The 22,355-nt window shown below is 43.6% G+C and overlaps 1 protein-coding gene across 1 annotated transcript in view; it reads left to right on the top strand.

Moving 5' to 3' along the window:
* Nucleotides 1–22,355, top strand: part of WDFY2 (WD repeat and FYVE domain containing 2) — a 514,044-nt gene that overhangs the window by 396,664 nt on the left and 95,025 nt on the right. Inside the window, exons 8-9 of the mRNA XM_085621796.1 lie at nucleotides 1,532–1,637; nucleotides 20,774–20,875. Coding sequence (XP_085477922.1) covers nucleotides 1,532–1,637; nucleotides 20,774–20,875 — 208 coding nt within the window. The remainder of the gene's footprint in view (nucleotides 1–1,531; nucleotides 1,638–20,773; nucleotides 20,876–22,355) is intronic.

The raw sequence follows: 22,355 nt of genomic DNA, 5'->3' as shown, positions 1-22,355 counted from the left end.
AAGTCTTGTCCTGTGTATTGAATTCAAGTCTAGAGGTAGACGGCAAGATGAGTTTGCTAGTCTTTGCTGCTCTGTGACAAACCTGTTGGAGTATTTAAGGAACTCTGCCCAGTTTAGATATTGCTACTTTTAATTTTGAGAAATCATTGAAATCCCTGTTTTGAAGATGGGAAGTCTTCTCTAGGTCCGCAAAGTATGGAAGGTTTTGGGTACTAAGATTACTAACCATTTTAATACCAACTTTGGTCCAGGACTTCCAGAACAATGTGTTTCCCCATAGTTTATCTGTTATCATGCCATAATGATAATAACAATAATTTTATACTATACTCCATTTTCTTCTCTGAAAGCCAAAATAGTGCTCCCTGTAATGTTATTGGAATGCAGCACTTTGAACTTTCTCGTCATGACCGTAGATACCAGGTGAAGGGGGAAAACCAGTTCCTTTTCTATTTGTAGCCACAAAAGAGGAATATCCTAGTCCTCTCCAAACCGTTTAGGTCTGTGGTGAAACTGAAAGGCTGTTTGAACTGTTTGGATAGTGGGATTTCACCATTGTATTTTTGCTAGGCAAAGCTTATTTAGGGGGAGACTGGCTTTTTAGTTTTGTTTTGATATTTGTAAAAAGTTGAAGATATATCGGTCTCTCTCTCTTTCTGGAGACACTGAGCACCCATTCATAGGAGATTACCAAACTGTTGCAGCCTGACAATTCTTGAAGGCGAGCAATGTAATGTATAAATTAGTTGCATTTCCAAGAGGGCACTAGATAACGTCCCAAATGCCCTAGGCTGATCTAGTTCCAACACACTTAGATTTTTGTTAAACTGTGTGTAGTTCTTAGTAATCATGAAACTCCATGGATGGGACATCAATTGGGAAATGGAAAGCCAGTTCAGATAACATAGAGCTGTGAGACACGTAATCTAAAGTTGCAACCCCTTTCTCTCCTCTTTATGGCTTGGTATGACCAGAGGATTTACGGTAGAATTGCAATTTTTTTGTTTGCAGAAATTAGAGCACAAGTTATTTTGTTAAAACTGGCATGCCAACTTGGAGAGTCTTTTGCAGAATATTCCACAATTTAAATTTCACTCTGCTGGCGGCAAGCGAATATTCTCAATCAGATTGTGCTAGTTGGTCATGCCTTCCCGTGGTCAAACTTTAAAGAAATAATGGCATTGATTGCTGCATATTGCTTCAACTAAGGTGGAAGGAAAGCAATTTAAATGAATAGCTTAATTCGTGAAAAGAATGTCGTCATTAACTTGAGGTTTCGCACTAAACTGTGAAATCTATTTTCCATTGTGATCCAGCTGACACAACACTGTTAAGATGAGAAGGGAGTGAGATTGAGGAGCAAGGGAGATGATTTTGGTGGTGCTTAATAGCTGAGTTATTTGGTTATATTGTGCTACAGCTACCCAAGACAATAAAATATTCAGCCATATAGTTCATAACTGTAGTAACGAGGCGATTGTTCAAAACGTCAGTTTTCAACTATTGATGCACAGTTTGTATTTTCCTACAGTGACAAGATACAGTCTATATCGTATGCTCATCATACGCGACAACTCATATCTTGCAGCGCTGATGGGGGGATAGTTGTTTGGAACATGGATATTGAACGTCAGGAGGTAATTTATTATTTTGTTCACTTTATCTTTTTTTTAAAGTAAGCCAAAATAAAATTGTGCTTATTGGCAGAAAAAGCTTTACATGTCCTATTACAAAACTACACTTGCATTGCAATAGTAATTTCATTCTTGAGAATATCAGCATTTGTAATAAGAAGAGACTCTTATGAAGTTGATTTCCATCTATCTGCAGATCTGTGGCATCTGGTCCATCTGTGGATAATGTTTGAAACTCATTCTTCTTGGTGTGGAACAGGTGTCTTCCAGTGGTGCATGGGAGGAAGATGATTGTCTGTTCCAAAAATGTCCCGGGAGGTCCTGAAAGGCCAGACCATGCAAGATTTTTCACACTAATCTAAATGGTAATCATTATGTACATGGTCGGTGGTTATCCAGATTGACGGACATCATTGCAACCCATGAGTGCCAGTGTTAGGTACCACTTAACTATGTCAACAACACTACTATTATGCTTCCTCTCTATAGAAAGGGGCCTCTTACTTCCCTGATTTCTGCATGTTGGCTGTGGATCTTTGACAGCATACTCAGAACAAAGAAATTCGATAGTCAACCACCCGTTTTCACTATTTGTAGGTAACATAGGGTAATGTTTTTCAGACCTGCATACTTCTTTACTAAATAATTTTGTATCCAGGATCAGTGTGCAGTACAGTCCCTTGTATCATGGATGGCAAACACCTTTGTAACTGAACATGTATCCCACTATGGATATAAATAAGTGTATTCTAGTATCACAACCCATTAAACCAGTGGTTCCTAATTTTTTTTGACCTGCAGCTTCCTTGTCCTTTGGGCCATTGGCCACGGCTCCCCATTATGTTACTTTTTTTTGGGCAGGTGGGATTAATGTATACCCGGCCTCAGGAGAACCTCAATTTTTCTCCCTGAAAATAATTGGTATGAAGCCTATGAAGGTATTATAATCATAAATGTAACAAAATAAAATACAATAGTTGTTTAATAACAAACCTTAATTGGTTAAGTCCAAAACAATACAATATTATTATTTGTCAAAAATTATTCCATGACTTAACCTTTTTAAACACATTTAAGATTCACCACACAAAAAAAGGTAATAAACTTCTTGGCATTATTTTTGAGATTGCAACACACATTTCTTTTTCAAGGTTAATTTTTGCCCTATATTTTGACATTATCACTGCAACTGCTGAGAAACCAGCTTCACAAAGGTGAGAAGTAGCAAATGGGATCAAAACACGCAGGGCTCTCTTGCTTACCAGTGGGTATTCATCTTCTGCTTGACACTAAAACCCAAGCAGTGACTGATCCTGGAACCTTACTTTCAATGATTCAATGATGAGTTACTTGAAATGTCAGTGAGCTTCTTCCTCGCTGCTGAAATGCTGAGGTATCTCAGCATTGAAGGGGTCTCTCACCCATTTTATTGGCTCCATTTCATCCCCCTGGGGACCCAGTTGTGACCAAAATAGAACAAAAACTGTCCTCAGTTCCACCTTTAATGTCCTCTCATTGACTTGCAGAAACTGTTCCTTTGAAGGAAAACATTTATAGTCACCTTTGCTTACACTGCTTTTCCAAAGGATCACTTTCTTCTTAAAGCCTGAGACTTTGTCTGAGAGCTGCAAGATTTTAGTATTATTGCCTTGCAAGGACTTGTTCAGTGCATTCAGTTTTTAAAAAAGATCACAAAGAAGAGCCATTTTTATTAGAAATTCTACGTCAATAAATTTGCATGTGAAACAATGTTTATCTTCATGTAGACACAAGTATGTTTCATTCCTCTGCTCATACACACTAAGCAGGGAGTAACCGAGAGACAGCCATTGAGAACTGCTGTAGAACAAGAGGCATGAGTGTTTGGCAACCATATTGTCACACAGCTTAGCAAAAAATCTTTCTTTCATTGGCCATGTTTGAATAAAATGTACCACTTTGTTGACTATATTTTCAGAATATCATTCCGTTCTTCGCTGAGGTTTCCTGCTGCCAATGCTTCTCTGTGTATTATGCAGTGGGTCCAGACAGCATTAGGTGCTTTAGACCATATGGGAGCTTGAAGTCCTTGTTAGCCTCCTGCCATTGAACAGCACATCTCTTCCAGTCAATCACAGAATCTAATTGTAGATAATTTCGTCCACAGCGGCAAGCAAGTCTTCACCTGTAATTCCACCTTTCATTTCTTTACAGAACAACAAATCCTCAACAATTTCTTTTTGTTAACAGACCAGACATAACAAATAAGATGGGTGTCTTTCTGGTTGTCTGTTGCCTTGTCCAACTACAGGAAAGTAAAGTCTTTGCCTTTTAACTCACAGATGAGCTGATCGTTAACATGTATCCTCTATCTGATAATATTATTAGAAAGAGGCACTTTCAGCAGCTGTTTACCTTCTTCTCCAAGCATCATTGTTACCATATAAACAGCAGCAGGCAAAATCAGCTCTTTTGCAATTGTGTGAAATTTTTTACTCTGTGCAACATGATAGACCACTTTATCAGAAGAAGGGAGGGCCTTACTATTAACTTTGGCTTGTTTTCAGAAAGTAGACTTTTGTAGTTTGGCTTCTGTAAGTTTTCTAATTAAGAATTCCCTTGGCTTTCCGACAATATTTGGGCGAAGACTTTCAAGATGACGCTTTAGTTTATTTGGAAAAAGCTGTACAAAAGGGGGTGGTGATGGACGGAGCATCAGAACCAATCAAACACTCACAACCAGTCAACAGATCTGGGTTTGATCCATCACCGTTCTTTAGCCCACTCGGCCACCCCAGTTCAAACATGGCCATATGCAAGTCAGTCTGACCCTGTGCCTCATGGGAACAGTCCAGCCCGAACTGCCAAGCCATCCCTGGACCGGAAACAAGCTTCCTAGGACCGGTTTCTGGCATTTCAGCCGTCTTCAGCCAGTTCAAACATGGCCATGAGTGACTCTGCATGATGGAATTTTATTGCAGATTACTTTTACGTTTGTTCTATTATATTTTACCTGCCATATCCTAAAAGCGGTACTTGAAGGTGTGAAGCACTGGAATGATTCACGCTGCTTCAGTTGGCTACACAATACTCGATCTTCCATGTTATTACCTGGCTAGTTGTGGGCTTGGTGCCGATCTGTTCATGGCACCCTTGGATAGTTTTGACAGTGCTCCGAGGTGCCACAGCGCACAGATCATTTCTTTCCATTATATACAAAAATAAAACATAGATAATTTTACAGGCATTAACATTTGTATTATAAGAATAAAGAATAAATTAAATTGATTAAAATTTGTTAGTAAATATCTACATCGACTGTAGCACAGTACTTCTTTCTCAGCTGCCACTCAGGTATAAGAAACCTGACAAAGCTAAAAACCAATATAACGCCCTCGAATTAAATTATAGCCATCCCGGTCCCACGGCCACGCGGGAACAAAGGGAGGCAACTGAGGAGAGCCTGGTCCTTGGGAATAATAGGCGTAGTATAAAGTGGGAGTTAATATCTTCCCATCGGGCCAAATAACCCAATTTATATGCACAGGTAGTGCCCGCACTTGAAAAGGTGGAGGCGCTTATGATGAAAGACACCACCGTGGACACCCATTTCCAATTAGGACAGCTACACGCTGCCCTTGCTAAAACCCTCTCCGAATTTTTAACTAAAAAAATAACCAGGTCCAATGGAAAAACATCTGGCCCTCTCTGGTATAATGGTGCCTGCCGTAAGGCAAAAACTGATCTTCTTAGATCAATCAAAGAAGGAAAGGGTACTGAGGACATCAGGGCGAGGCGATTGGCATACAAGTATTTGACCTCTAATGCCAAAAGTGAGTGGGAACACGATAAATGGATTAAACTTACCAACTCCCTGGCCTGTGCGGACTCGCGCAAATTTTGGCGCTGCGTCAACACAGGCTCAGAGGAATTGACATCTGCCATAGAACCTAATATTTCAGCTAAGATATGGCAGAACCATTTTCAATCCCTCTACAAATTACCCGAGGACGCCAGGGCAAAGCCTAGCCAATCCCACTGCCCCGTCGAGACTGGCGAGCCGTTTACACTCAAGGAGGTACGTGTTGCCGTCCTTGGACTCGCATCAGGAAAGGCCCCAGGGCTGGATGGGCTGCCGGGTGATTTGTTTAAGCAGGAACCAGATGTCTGGTCCCCCTACCTTATGACTCTCTTCAATGCCATTCTTGGAGGCATGGCCGTGCCAGGTACTTGGCTGGGCGCAGAGATTGTGCCAATTTTCAAAAAGGGCTCACCTCTGCTCCCAGCCAACTACAGACCTATTAGTCTTATAGATGTTCCACAGAAGATCTTTGGCAGACTCATTCTAAATCGACTCCAGGAATGGATTGAAGATTCGGCGATCATGAGCCCTTATCAAGCAGGTTTCAGAAGAGGTATCTCTACCACTGACCAAATCTTCCGTCTAAATCTATTATACTGGAAGACGGTGCTGATTGAGGGCGGCAGCCTGTACACAGTTTTTGTGGATCTTCACGCCGCCTTTGACCTGGTGCCCAGGGACAAATTATGGGCGGTGCTAATGGACCTGGGGGTTCCTACTGACATTCTCTCAATTTTGAGAAGATTGCACCAGGGTAATTTTGCCAAGGTCAGATGTGGAAGAGGAGGCACTCTATCGGACGCTTTCCCCGTTGACAGGGGGGTTAGACAAGGATGTGTCCTTGCTCCGACCCTCTTCTGTCTTTTTGTCAACGGGGTTATAAATCATCATAGCGCCCTGAGTAACATCGATGCCCCAAAGTTGGACGGCAGCAGGGTTCCTGCAATTATGTTTGCAGATGATACCCTGCTGCTTTCCAAATCCCCTATGGGTCTGCAACGGGTCCTGGATGGGTTCGCGAGCTTTTGTGTGGAACGCGGTCTGGAGATCAACGCTGCCAAAACGAAATACATGATCTTCAACCCGGCCCCTACCACACGCGCGAGCCCTACCATAGGGGCCCTCTAGACTAGAGAGGGTCTATACCTTTGAATACTTGGGGACAGTTATTAATCAGTCTATGACCTGGGATGCACACAAAACAAGGGCAAATATCAAATTGACTCAGTTGGTGGGCGGCATTGCCAGGATGACCAAAGGACTGACCTATAGGCACCTAGGCCCTCGTGTACAAATCTACAAAGTACAGGCTAGAGGGACAGTCACTTATGGAGCCGAAATCTGGGGGCACACGCTAATGCAGAAGCTTCAGGTAACGGAGAATACTTTTCTCAGGCAGCTGACAGCCCTGCCTGTAAGTACACCTCTCCTGCCACTTAGACTAGATTTGGGTCTAAGACCGATTTCAGAGGAGTTGGGCCTTAAACCCCTAACCTTCTGGTGCAAAATCTGGTCTTCGCCGGAACTCTCTAAATATAGAGCGGAGCTGGCAGAGATTTTGCGTCTTTGCAAGAATATACAAATTCCATGGTTAAGTTACATAAAGCACACTTGTGAGCTATTAGACAGATCAGATCTGTGGCACAACCCTGGAACAGCTTGCCCCAGGGTCTCTCGCAAATTAATCTCGAAGGCTTATTACGAGCACTGCCTACGAGATGCTATATCAAACGTGCGGGAGGGGTCCCACATTGCCTATTTCTTGGCCTTCAAAGACTCATACTATCTAGAGCCGACTTTTAATGACATGGGCCCGCCACTCACAAGGAAGCTTTTTATGCAATGGCGCTATAATACTCTCCCTCTTAGGGCGTACACGGCACATTGGACACACTCAGATCACACAGTCCTATGCCCATTTTGTAAGCACCAACAAGAGACAGATTTGCATGTTATATTTTTCTGCCCAGCGTACCAAAGACCAAGGATGTACTGGATTCGCCCTTTGCTTAGAAATCTGGGCTTTAGACAGTATCTCCCTGCTTTCAGAATATTGAAGACAGATCTTTCGGTTTCAATAGCCTTTGCTGTTGCTAAATTTTTAACGTCTATGTGGTTTATCCGTTTGCGTCATCTTAAATTACTTCAGCAGATGAACTAACTTGATGATTTATTTTAAATTGAGTAATTTCCTATTTTTTTAATGAAATATGAATACATTTATATTGTCATGATTTTATTGTATTTTTCTGTATTCTTTTATGGTCCGAGAGACCGAAATAAAGATAAATAAATGAAATGAATATAACCAATTCATATTTAGATACCCCTAATTCTGGAAAATGGGAACTAATCACTATCTACAAAGGTGGACATAAGCTGTAAAGATAAACCTAAAATCTGCAAAATGTTCCCTTTTAGTGCGGCAAACGAGGCTATTTTCTATAACTGCAAATTTAATGGACCATTTACAGCAAAAGCTGTCCAACCGCAGGATTCCATATCTAAATTTCCCATACAGTTGTTTGACTAAAGATGGTGTGATGGCATCTTTAAATGGTTCAAAGTTGAATATACATTTAAATTCAAGAAAAGCATCAGTAAGAGGTCCATGCTTAGGGTCAATAAGAAGCCTTTCTGTTACATACAACTAATATTATTCTTGTAGATGTCCCTTGGTGATCTGCGTGTTATCCCTTGAATTATTCCAAAGCACTTCTAGGCCAAGTACATACAACCATGATCTAATATGTTTAGGCCAGGGAATACTGCAGTATACATCTAACCTGATAACTTCAGCAAGCGCTGCACTATAGAACGATAGTACATCTGTATACCCAATTTCACACCAATATAACAGTGGTGGAACATTCATTTTCAACGCTGTGTGTTTGACTACCAAATCCAAATATAATGGTAAAAATGGTGCACTCTGTGGAAAATTGACTAGGGACTTAAAAATGTCTCCTCCAAATTGATTAGACTAGTGACTTTTGTATGTCCCTTAAATTCTGCAGCATAGTGGACTACCCCCTTGGCTTTAACGTATATTGGCAGGGCAAGGGAGACAGGTGTAATGATTGTCGCTTCATGAACTCAGTATCCCTGGTATGTTTATGCAGTTTCAACAAACTTTTTGTTTCCTGTATTCCACAAAACATATTCTGGTTTTACTTTACTCACATTATTCAAATGCCATAACCCTCTCAAGCTTTGAACCTTCCTTGAACCCAGATGAGTTTTATGTGGGTTGAAAACCATTGTTTCGTCTTTATGGGGCTGCTTCCAGTCCTTGCTGATTGCAAAATTCTGTAAACTGTTCTAACTGTACCGGAAGGCCCATCTGTGTCTTTGAAATCTGTAATGTTATCTGCATATAGAAGGGTTTGGTTCTGTAGTGTCAAGTTAGTTCGTTGAGGCATTAATTTAGGAATCTAAGGCTTTCAATACATCAATATATAATTAAAGTAGGAGCCCTTGTTGAACACGCCTTTTTATCAGGATTTGATTGGTAATTACACCCTGACACCCTATCTCACGTGTGTAAGATTTACTGTGCAAGCGTATTATTATTGGCAGGAGGTTACCTAAAATTCCCATATCTTTAAAAGCTAAGCTTAACCTATCTCGAAGGATAAGGTCAAATGCGGACCGAAGGTCCACAAACGTAATATATAAATGTCCTTTATTTATTTATTTATTTATTTTTTAAATCTGTTTTTTATTTATTTTACACAACCATTCAAATAAACAACAAAACATGATACGATATCATAATCATACGTGGCATAATGACATACAGTCTCAGACAGCATAGTAGAATACACAGTTACAGTGTCGAAGCATCATGTGAGTAATTTAACCTTTGCAATTGAATCTCCTGTTGCAAACCAGTGCGAATGCTTCCAGCTTTTGGTCCCTCATCCAGTGTCCAATTACAGCCTACCCCGAGTACTCAAATCTATCAATGCACAATAAAATGTCCTTTATTTATAATGACCATTTTCCAATAGATTGAAAACCTAAGTACATGATAAATTGTTCTTCCTTTCTTTTTAAATCCTACCTGGAGATTTGATAAGGTAATAGGCTTGTCTATTTATCCTTGGAGCCTGTCAAGTATTTGACAACAAAAAAATAAAAAGTAAGCTATCCAGAAAGCTGATAAGCCTATAGTTAGTGGGATCATCCCTTTTGCCTTTTTTAAATATGGGGATTATCTCTGCACCTTTCGAAGTTTGGGGTATTTCACTTCATGCCAAAATGGCATTAGTTTGAGTATTTATATAGGGAGCCCATACAAGAGGTTCCATTAGAAAGATCTCCAGGTATTTTATCTGGGCCAGGAGCCTTGCATGGGAGAGTGCCTCTGATTGCCTGCATTGTATCATTTAGGTAATCTCTCAGTGGCTCTACATCATTCAAGCAACATCGTGTATCAAACAGCTAATTGTTAGTACTAGATCCTTTATTGTTAGACTATTAGCTTTAAAATGGTCCATCAAAACTTGTGGTTGGATAAAGAAAGATACACTTGTTACATTTTGCCGGCTACTATTTGCTCCAATCAGCCAAAATGATTTACTATCATTATGAGTTGCTGCTTCGAACCCGTCATTGCAATTCTGATCTTCCCACTATTTTTTTTAGCCTCTGCCCAAGCTTTTGGAGCTAACGGAAGCAAAAAGATTGATGTGTAAGACAATAATGTAGCCCAAGCTGGACTGGCTATTACTTACTTGTAGCATGCTTTCCAATTTATTCACCACTTCCCTGTAGATATGGGGAAGGGTCTCTCGATGTTGTTGTACTGATGCCCACTTTATAGCATGTCTGTTATTAGATACATTATTACATAACAATAGGGTATACCCAGTATACAGTTGGACCTGGGCCAATTAGGGTATGTACAACTAGAGGGCCAACTGAGCTGTATGTTTTTCAGAGAAAGACAAAAACTTGATAAGAAAGCCAACAATTATTAATTAAACTATGACCAAATAACCTTGGTTAGGAGAAGGAATTATATTTAAGAATTTAATCAAACATTCACAATTGCAAAGGTTGCTCCAAAGTGAAAAATCGTGAATAAAGTACTCCAGGTAGTGCTCATATAGTGGTGGGGATGTGACAGTGGGAATATAATTAATTACAATATTTTAAAGAATGAGAACGACCTGTCTAACAATACGTCAAGGAACTGACTAACAAAGCCCAAGGTGTAGGGTTGCCAGTAATGGATAATATGTTCTCTGCTTCTGGGCTGCAGGATAATTACAGGTCAAAATATAAGTGAAAGTCGACGTTTCGACCCCAGAGAATTGAAGAGGACAATTGATTTATATCAACGGGGTCTTCCTCAGGATGATTAGCAGAGCAACCTTAATCTAGGACTGCTGGTTCAGCAGTGGAGAAGTTCAGGATAGGACTGGATGAAGCCACTGCACATACAGAGGAGGTCGGAGACTTGGCAAGGATTTGAGCAATGGGATGGCATCAAGTGCCACCAACCCATCCAGTAGTTCCTCGTTTAGCAGAGTAAATTTAGTTGTACCATATTGGTTTGATTGAAGGATAAGGTGTTTTCCATATTGAATATCTGAGCGAGGACTGAATAACTGTGACGCACACTTCTGATCCATTGTATTGAGTTATTGAGATGGGAATTTTTGTTCTCTCTTGCAGTGGGAGGGAATTTTGCAACGCTGGTCATAAATACTATTGCATGCTTTGGATTGGATTGGAGTTAAAAGAATGCACATATTTGTTCCTAGTAGCAATGATACCCTGTGTTCATCGATAAGCATTCTCAGTTGGATTATTACTCTCTGTTCCAGCTGGTATAGGTCTATATAATCAATAATTGGGTGGGACGTTTTTGTCTTTTAGTAGTACCCTTCCCACATTTTTAATTTCCCCACTGTTATTGGATTTCCAGCTGAATTGGAAGTGACTAGTTCATGTTCTCTACACCTTACTGCTGTGCTGGACCCAATTACACTCTCCCTTTGCCCCTTCAGCCCAGGAGGCTCAGTCAATTGCGTAGCAAGTGGTGAGATAATTTTCCTTTGGGCCAAACAAGATTCACAAAGTTAATTCTTACTGATATTGGAATTGGCTATCTCCATGATTTGAGATATTTAACTGTCCACCAGTTTTAAAACTAAGGATGGTTATTTCAGACTGTCAGGGAAAGATTTAGATTTGTTAGGCTACTGTACAATAATGCTATAAGTATCTGTACAAGAGAAAGTGGCCAGGATTCTAAAGAAAAAATAAACCTGTGTCTCTTAGTTTGAAAAAAATTCTGTTCTAGTTTCACAACTGCAAGATGTGTTATTCAGGCGGAGTTATTCATGTGGTCTTGGGGTGCTGTTTCCATGCCTTCAAACGTCTGTTATTAAAAAACAGATGGGAGTGGAAGCAGCAAGCCAAGTTTCAAGAAGGCAATGATCCTTGCGTTTCATGCAGCCACTCAGATGTAACACATAAAAAACTGAATCAACAGTCTTCTAGCTGCAGATTCCTTACCTTTGAATTTCCCAGGCCTCAGACTGGATCCAGAAGATTTTTCATGAGCAGCACTTGTACCAGTAGGTGGCATCATTCAGCATTGCGTCCTTTGTCGGAAGTGACATCTGCAGCACCTATAGAGGCCTCGCCTAGGCGAGCTGACATTTCTTTTCTTTCTGTGCCAGCCAGCGCTGATCCAAAGAAGAGCTACCCTCAGTCACTGTTTGACTGCATTTGTTTTTTCTAAACATTTTATCCTCCTGGTGTATATGATGTCATCTACGAAGACAGGATTCAAGCCCTGCGGAGCATGACAGACCCTCACCTTGTCTGCCTGTGCTGTTTGGAGCACGACCACGGCCAGAAGTCATGCTCAGATTGCTGCAACATGAATCCTATGGCCTTGCGGAATTGATCCCTCAAGCTCATGGCGGCCTGGCATGCAACTCAGTGTAAATCTAGGTCCCGGTAAAGAGGAAGGTCCTGGGAGTGGTCGCAGTGTCCGAGGTTGTCATCCCATTTGAAGGCCTCGGCACACTTGGGTAAGTTGAGGCACAAGAAAAAGAAGTTGAAGAGGTCTTTGAATTCTCCTCATCCGTTGGCCGATGAGACGAGGGAGCGTCGTCAATCAAGGCCTTACAGTGGCTGCTGAGGAGGAAGCCTCTTACGCAATGGTGGTGTGAAGAGCTATTGAGGTCCTTGGCCTTCAGTTGCTCTCGGTGGCAGTCAAGACTAACATCTTGACAGAGGGCCTGCAACCGGGAGTATCCACATTCGAACCACTACTCCTAATCAACGACACCCTCACAGATGTCCTTTTGGGGACCTGGCCCAAACCCAACACGGGCTCCTGTGAATAGAACGGTTACCTGTCGCCACCGTCTCGCTCCAGGGGACCTCACCCAACCCCGGAGAGCTTGGTGGTCCGAGTTTCAACATCCCATGGCTCATTCCCAACCCCCTTCCCCTCTGATAAGGATTTCAAGAGGCTGGCCTCCATGGTGTAGAAGATGTTTTCTTCCGCCAGCCTGGCATTGTGGTCTGTGAACACTGCATGCCTGTTGGCCAGTAACTCCCACACTCTGTGGGACACAGTTGCACAAGTGTTACCACAAGTCCTGGAGGCAGCCTGGCTGTTGCCAATGGCAGAGATGCAGCAAAGTTCTCTATCCACTGTGGACTTGACACAACCAACTCACTGGGTAGAGCTGTTTCATCGACAGTGACCCTGAGGCGCCAGGCCTGGTTGAGAACGACTGGCTTTTCAGGGTATGTCCCGGCATCCCTTGTGGACTTGCCTTTCATGGCGGATTCGGTACTGGAGCCCTTCAAGGGAAGTCAGGCTACTCCCATGTCTTTGGGCCTTTCTATGGCGGCACGTCACCCCCAATCCATCTTTCGCTCCTTTCATGGCTATGGAAGGGTCTTCCAACAGCACAAATTCCCTCCAAGTCACCGAGATGTGCATGCTCCCCAGACTCTGCGTTTCTGAGGTTTCAGTACCTACGGACTTCGTGGATCGGGTAGCCAGCAGTCTGGTCAGTCCACCAACCCTTCGCCCAACAGCTACAGCCTCCTAATCTGTCCCTTTACCATCCAGTTGGCAGCAGGATTCCCCATCATCTGCCCCATTGGCAGTCCATAACATTGGACAGGTGTGTTTAGCAAATCGTCTGAAAGGGCTACTCCCTCCCCTTTGCAACAATCCATCCATGCCACCATCTCACGTCCAGCTGACGAAGAGTCATTTGTCCCTTCTCCACAAGGTAGTCATGCCTCTTTTGGCTAAGGGAGCAGTAGAGAGTGTTCCAGTGCCAGAAGTAGTAGTAGATCTGCAGGCCCTCAACTTCTTCCTCAAGAAGAAATTTAAAATGCTCACTTTGGCTCTGGTCTTGTCTGCCCTGAACCCAGGAGATGGCATGGTAGTATTAGACTTGCAGAACGCCTACTTCCACATTCCCATCCTGCCTGCCCACCGGTGCTATCTGCGGTTTACGGTAGGCAAGGCATTTTCAGATCCACTTGCTCCCGTTTGGCCTTACCAGCCCCCCTCGGTGATGGCTGTAATTGCAGCTCATCTGCAGAGATCAGAGGTGTCAGTCTTTCCCTGGCTCAAAGACTGGCTGTTGAAAGCTAGCTTGCACCAGGCTGTTGTCCCATCTCCAGACTACAACGTACCTCTTGCACTCACTAGGGTTCACTATCAACATGCCGAAGTCCCACCTGACTCCCTCTCAGAAGGTCCCTTTCATCTGAGCTGTTCTGGACGCAGGGCACTTTCAGGCTTATCTCCCGAGTGGCGAATCCAGGATATTCAGGCCATGATTCTGATGTTTCCGCCTCTAACCTGGATTTCTGTGAGACAGACTCTGCGGCTGTTGGGACTCATGGCCTCCTGCATCCTGTTGGCAACTCATGCCCAGTGGCATATGTGGGCTCTGCAGTTGGACTTGAGGTTTCAGTGGCCACAGCATCAAGGGAACCTCTCCAACATGGTCCAGGTCTCGGAGGAGAACTGCAAAAGATCTGCAGTGGTGGCTAACGAACTGCGATTAGGCGAGAGGCAGACCCCTCTCACTTCCATAACCAGATCTCACAGTAGTGGCAGATGCATCACTCCTGGGATGAGGCAGCCATCTGGGAGAGGTGGAGATGAGAGGACTCTAGTCTCCAGTGGAATCTGGACTCCACATCAATCTGCTGGAGCTCCGTGCGATCAGACTGCCATTGAAAGCCTTTCTACCCTCCATCAAGGGAAGGCTAGTGCAGGTGTTCACAGACAACACCCTCACCATGTAGTACTGCAACAAACAGGTAGGAGTGGGGTCATGGACGTTTGTCAACAGGCTCTGCGCCTCTGGACATGGCTGGAGCAACAGGGCATATTCCTAGTGGTTCAACACCTGGCGGGTTCTCTGAAACCAGGGCAGATGAACTCCGCCGTTGATGCCCAGCAAATCACAAATGGCATCTCCTCTCGTAGGTGGCACAAGGTCTCTTTCAACAGTGGGGCGTGCTTGGTTAGAACTATTTGCCTCTGTCAATAATACGCAATGTTCGCAGTTTTGTACGCTGAAGTTATTAAGGCGGCTCTCGCTCAGAGAAGCTTTTCATCTCAAGTGGATCTCAGGCCTCCTGTGGGCCTTTCTGGCCATACCACCCCTGCTCAGATTATTCAAGAAGATCAGGAACGACCGGGCTCAAGTTATCCTTGTAGCTACCGAATGGACAGGGAGAGTCTGATATGCCAAGCTACTGAGCATGGCCGTTGACTCTCCAATCAGGCTGCACCTTCAGGAGGATTTTCTGTACTAGCAGCAGGGGAGGCTTCTTCACCCGAATCTGTTCACTCTCTTTTTTGCATAGAGATTATGCTGCAACAGTTGACCGCTTTTAACCTTCCTCCCAAAGTCTGTAACATCATCTTAGCAGCAGTTGTCCCTCCTCCAAGACGGTATATGCCTGCAGTTGGAAAAACTCTGGGGCATGGTTTGCAGAAAAAGCCATTGATCCCTTTCTGCTCCCTTTTTAAAGTCTTACTCTTCATTCTTTCCCTTGCCCGGCAGGGCTCTCCTTTGGGCACTCTCAAGGGCTTTCTCTCTTCTCTTTCTGCCTTTTTGCAGCTGCTTGACCAACCCTTGAATAACAGGTGCTTTTGACCACTTAAAAGCGTGCTTTGAAAGTTCACACTCGTAAATAATTATAACGATCAATGGTCGACAAACGGTCTATAATCGACAGTCTGTTATAGCGCATATCATACTATCAGCACAACATTTAGTGAGATGCAGCACATAACTCGCAACATGTCCCCCTTAGGTAACAGGAACATAACCTGGTTTTGTCCCAATAGTGATCCTTACCCAGATTCATTAGTGCGATGTGTCAGTGTATTTCCGACATGAATTTCAAAAATCATGCCGCGGCGTGATAGCCGTCTTTTGAGGCTTCACCTGATTACAGACACCTGAATGCGTTGAAAGCCAAGCCCCACGTAAGGTTATACTGACTCATGTCTACATATGAATCATAAGGTTAGGATCATATGGCGCATTAGAAACAAGTTTCATTAGTATGAGCACTTATACTAATGTGGCGGGGTGATATGATTTTAAACTTGCATTTTTATCATTATTTGTAATATTGTAGCCTTGAAGAAGTCTCATTCAAGTGACGAAGCGCGTTTGCTACATGGGATTTCAATGGAAGGAAGAGTCACATAAAGGACAATTTAACAGAAATTGACTACGGAGTCTGTGCCATATGTGAAAATATTCTCTGATTGCATATCTTGTATAACGAATGTTGCGTGCTGATCATCTTTTTTTGATATATGAGACTGTGAATGAACAGCTCTGATATGTAGGAATGTGGAGACTAATGAACTGTCACTTCCCTGAGAGGGTGCAGTGTAGGGGTGAAATCACTTTGCACAGGTGGACCGGAGTAACTGGAAGGCATGCGTCTAAGTTAATGTAGGGGTTAATAAGGCTCTGAAGGGCAGCAACAGTGGGTCAAGCAACAGTCAAAAAGCATTTAGTGTGACCTATTTTAGCCTGTGAGGAATTTGCATGAACCGCCATTAAAATTAGTCCAGCGCATAAAGGGTATCTCCATGAAAATCAAGACACTGCTTGAAGAGTGCTGTGAAAGCCCTACACTGTAACAAAGATGCCTCCTTGAGACTGTACAGAGTGGAAGAGACGCTGACCACCAGCTAGCTTAACTCAAGGAAACTTCAAGGGCATAAGCGATTTGAAAGATAAATGCCCCCTGACGCACAGCCTGAAAATCAAATTGAAAGCAGCCTGAAAGATGTATTAGAGAACAAAAGTACCCTCACTAGTCAGGTGAAGATGTCAAATAAGGTCAAATTCACATCATGGTACCTTCAGAGTTAATAAATAATGACCCCCACTGCCATATCGCTGCAAATCAGTTCCTCTCAGGAGCATGTGGAAGTGCAAAATGGCGGTGGTTCATAACGAGACCAGCGGTGCATGAAGTAAAACTTGCCAGCTCAGTGCGTGAATCTTTAAAAAAAAAAAAAAAAGGCCCAGAAAAGTTGTGCAAAACGTCCGATCATATAATCCTGGCTCAGGAGAAGGATTCAATCAGAAACGGCACCGAGCCCCCAGGTGAACGGTAGAGCCGACTAGAAGGTTCAAATTCAGGCAGCCATCTTGGACAGGTTTCACGACACGCGTTAGCTCTTATTAACATCAAAAAAATTCCCAAGCTTGTATTCAGAACACTTCTACTAACATTAGTTCACACTCCACTGTAAGGATTTGAAAAGGGGAAAACTAAGAAACTGATGTCAATGTGCATGGGTGGTGCTCATATGCCTCTCCACTCTGACAATTCCAAGGCAGTATGGAGCCAGCGTTGAGCTGCACTATGCCACCTAGTGGGAGCACTGCTGAGAAAAATTTCTCAATCCAATTTGATGGGTGTGGGAGTATTCTGTGGTTAGATCAAGTATCCCCCAGAAAGAGTGTTACTGAAGGTAAGTAACTTGGTCTTTTGAGCCAGGTGTCTCTGGTGACATTAAATTGGTGACATGGAAAACATAGTGATATTTACCAGATCACAACTTTATTTTTCTCAAATTTTACATGTGTCGTCTAAATTAATTCTTTCTTACCGTTTCTGCTATTCCTTAATTATATCTACATAGATTCCTCATTAATTTGGGTGTTTGTGGGACGCAGGTTTTATGTTTATGTAATCTTCTATGCAACCTTCACATTTAGATCTAAAATCCTACCTTAGGATACTCACAGGCCTTTACCCAAAGCATACTTGTCCATGTTGCCAAGTGTCATTTAGGGAGAGGCTTTCCTTCTCTTGACAGCCCTGAGGTCTGCTGCTTCATATGGAATTAACGTTACAACAAACAAATGATGGACGGAATGCTGACAATGCAGACATTCTCCCCCAGTCAAGAGATCTGGGTTAAATCCATCGTTCTTTTGCCCACTACACCACCCCAGTTTAGACATGGCCATATGCAAATCAGTCGTGACCCTGTGCCTCATGGGAACAGTCCAGCCCGAACTGCCAAGCCATGTCTTCCCTGGACCGGAATCAAGCATCCTAGGACCGGTTTCTGGCTATCAGCCGTCATCAGCCAGGATAGCTTGACTCCAGTGGCGTAGTGAGCACGGGTCCCACGTCTGGGAATACCCATCCCACTTAGGGCGAAAAGCGTTACAACAAACAAATGATGGACGGAATGCTGACAATGCAGACATTCTCCCCCAGTCAAGAGATCTGGGTTAAATCCATCGTTCTTTTGCCCACTACACCACCCCAGTTTAGACATGGCCATATGCAAATCAGTCGTGACCCTGTGCCTCATGGGAACAGTCCAGCCCGAACTGCCAAGCCATGTCTTCCCTGGACCGGAATCAAGCATCCTAGGACCGGTTTCTGGCTATCAGCCGTCATCAGCCAGGATAGCTTGACTCCAGTGGCGTAGTGAGCACGGGTCCCACGTCTGGGAATACCCATCCCACTTAGGGCGAAAAGCGTTACAACAAACAAATGATGGACGGAATGCTGACAATGCAGACATTCTCCCCCAGTCAAGAGATCTGGGTTAAATCCATCGTTCTTTTGCCCACTACACCACCCCAGTTTAGACATGGCCATATGCAAATCAGTCGTGACCCTGTGCCTCATGGGAACAGTCCAGCCCGAACTGCCAAGCCATGTCTTCCCTGGACCGGAATCAAGCATCCTAGGACCGGTTTCTGGCTATCAGCCGTCATCAGCCAGGATAGCTTGACTCCAGTGGCGTAGTGAGCACGGGTCCCACGTCTGGGAATACCCATCCCACTTAGGGCGAAAAGCGTTACAACAAACAAATGATGGACGGAATGCTGACAATGCAGACGTTCTCCCCCAGTCAAGAGATCTGGGTTAAATCCATCGTTCTTTTGCCCACTACACCACCCCAGTTTAGACATGGCCATATGCAAATCAGTCGTGACCCTGTGCCTCATGGGAACAGTCCAGCCCGAACTGCCAAGCCATGTCTTCCCTGGACCGGAATCAAGCATCCTAGGACCGGTTTCTGGCTATCAGCCGTCATCAGCCAGGATAGCTTGACTCCAGTGGCGTAGTGAGCACGGGTCCCACGTCTGGGAATACCCATCCCACTTAGGGCGAAAAGCGTTACAACAAACAAATGATGGACGGAATGCTGACAATGCAGACATTCTCCCCCAGTCAAGAGATCTGGGTTAAATCCATCGTTCTTTTGCCCAATACACCACCCCAGTTTAGACATGGCCATATGCAAATCAGTCGTGACCCTGTGCCTCATGGGAACAGTCCAGCCCGAACTGCCAAGCCATGTCTTCCCTGGACCGGAATCAAGCATCCTAGGACCGGTTTCTGGCTATCAGCCGTCATCAGCCAGGATAGCTTGACTCCAGTGGCGTAGTGAGCACGGGTCCCACGTCTGGGAATACCCATCCCACTTAGGGCGAAAAGCGTTACAACAAACAAATGATGGATGGAATGCTGACAATGCAGACATTCTCCCCCAGTCAAGAGATCTGGGTTAAATCCATCGTTCTGAATGTATGACATTGTTCTGCATTCTGTTCATCAATTGTTGTTTTTGCATTTGTCACCCCGAGTGGGAAGGGTATGCCCAGACGTGGGTCCCTTGCTCTCCATGCCACTGGAATCAAGCTATCCTGGCTGAAGAGGGGTGAAACCCTGAAACCGGTCCTAGGATGCTTGTTTCCAGTCCAGGGAGGACCTGGCTTGGCAGTTCGGGCTGGACTGTTCCCATGAGGCACAGGGTCAAGACTGATTTGCATATGGCTGGGTTCAAACTGGAATGGCATGGTGAGCAAAAAAACGATGGATTTAGGCCCAGATCTCTGTACTGGGGTGAATGTATGACATTGTTCTGCATTCTGTTCATCAATTGTTGTTTTTGCATTTGTCACCCCGAGTGGGAAGGGTATGCCCAGACGTGGGTCCCTTGCTCTCCATGCCACTGGAATCAAGCTATCCTGGCTGAAGAGGGGTGAAACCCCGACACCGGTCCTAGGATGCTTGTTTCCAGTCCAGGGAGGACCTGGCTTGGCAGTTCGGGCTGGACTGTTCCCATGAGGCACAGGGTCAAGACTGATTTGCATATGGCTGGGTTCAAACTGGAACGGCATGGTGAGCAAAAAAACGATGGATTTAGGCCCAGATCTCTGTACTGGGGTGAATGTATGACATTGTTCTGCATTCTGTTCATCAATTGTTGTTTTTGCATTTGTCACCCCGAGTGGGAAGGGTATGCCCAGACGTGGGTCCCTTGCTCTCCATGCCACTGGAATCAAGCTATCCTGGCTGAAGAGGGGTGAAACCCCGAAACCGGTCCTAGGATGCTTGTTTCCAGTCCAGGGAGGACCTGGCTTGGCAGTTCGGGCTGGACTGTTCCCATGAGGCACAGGGTCAAGACTGATTTGCATATGGCTGGGTTCAAACTGGAACGGCATGGTGAGCAAAAAAACGATGGATTTAGGCCCAGATCTATGTACTGGGGTGAATGTATGACATTGTTTTGCATTCTGTTCATCAATTGTTGTTTTTTCATATGGAATTAAGTCAGCAGTTTGTGTGAAACAGTATTTTTGGGTATTTCTAGGTCGACTCAAGCTGAAGAAGCTTCTAAACCCAGTTGTTGCATATGTATGCACTCTTTAAGCCCTTGTTCATATCTCTATTGTTCAGTTCTGATGCTTTACGAACTCTGCGCTTTATTTTGTAGACCCCTGAGTGGTTGGACAGTGATTCGTGTCAGAAGTGTGATCAGCCTTTTTTCTGGAACTTTAAACAGATGTGGGACAATAGAAAAATCGGCCTCAGACAGGTACCTAGCTTTTCGTTTATTAACATTGTTTTATTTGCTTTTCCAATTCAAACATTAACCTGAACAACTTGCACCTTGCCATTAGCCAAGCATACCTAGTAAACTGCTCTTAAAAAGAATAATCATCAGACAGCTTGTGTGTAGATAAATCCAGGTACATTTGCAAAATATTTGAAGTGCCTCAGGGTCCTTCTCTGTCCTAACTGCAAGGTTTTCTACCATGTCCTTTCCTTATTCTGTGCTTTTTCAACGCCCGGGCTGTGCAAATGCCCAGCAAAGCTCTTCTGTACTCATGTAAAAGAAGGGCCAGTTAAAAAACCACAGTGGTGATTATTTCTTGTTTTGGGTGGAGGAATCAAACTCATCTAACAAGTGCACATTGAACCTGTGTTTTTTTTTTAATGTATTTTATATCAAGCTAACAATCAACAGTGTTGAAATGATATAAGAAAACAATCCTGTTTACATTACATCCAACTGGACATTACAATCTGCGAGTAAGAACAGAGCGGAGTTGAGAAGTGGCTAATCAGTAAAGGGGAGGGGGCAGATATCAGGAGAACAGCTTCATGGGCAATGATGACAATAAAGAGACGTATCAAAACTAACAATATATCAGGTGAGAAAGAAATGGTTGACATGAAATCGATGAGCAGTGGCAGTATCAGGGCATCGGGATGCAGAGACAAAAGGTACATTCAGAGAGGTGCCCAGATGTCTTTAGGCCTGGAGTTTGGTGGCTGCAATGATGCTTAGAGTTCACCAGTAGTAAATTAAAAAAAAAAAGTACTGTTTATAGTCTGGGCCACTTTAATAATGTTATTTTGCGGCTGCTGTGTTTTTTGCATAATTATTGATTTGGCGCTTTTGCCACATAATCCATCATCAGCTGCATAATCTGTACATTTTAACAAAAAAACATTTTCTATCTCAAACGGTTCAAAACTCAACATGTGCTCTTTGCAGTGGAAGGCCCTTTGCAAAGATTGACTGGTCACCTTTTTGTTGCTTGTTGCTATATGTAGATGTAAAACTGGTGCCAACGAGGTGCAATCTAGGCCCAGAGAGTGTTAGCAAGTGTAAAAATAATGATATAATACCATGACAAAATGCACCGCATTTTCCGCATAATATCCCTTTTCTTGGTGCATAATTTAGTTAACCTTGCTGCAATCTTTGGCCCTCTCCTGCTGCATAATTCTAGTGGCCCTGGTTATAGTTAACTGAATGAACTAGGCCCTGGTTATAGTTAACTGAATTAACTATAACTCAAACCCTGAAATATCTAGAAGTTGCGCCCCCGCCAGGCACAATATTGTCATCAATGATGAAATTTCAGATGTCATCATTGAGGTTATCAATACTGTTACTGAACAGGTCATGAGTGATGTAATATGTGAGGGTATAAACAATCCATGTTGAGGGCTTACGGTATAGTAACATAGGTATTACTATTTCTAAATCTTGTGCCATTAGACCT

This window comes from Triturus cristatus, chromosome 8 (assembly GCF_964204655.1).
Source record: "Triturus cristatus chromosome 8, aTriCri1.1, whole genome shotgun sequence".
Lineage (NCBI taxonomy): Eukaryota > Metazoa > Chordata > Amphibia > Caudata > Salamandridae > Triturus > Triturus cristatus.
This window is presented reverse-complemented; position numbering and strand designations above follow the sequence as displayed.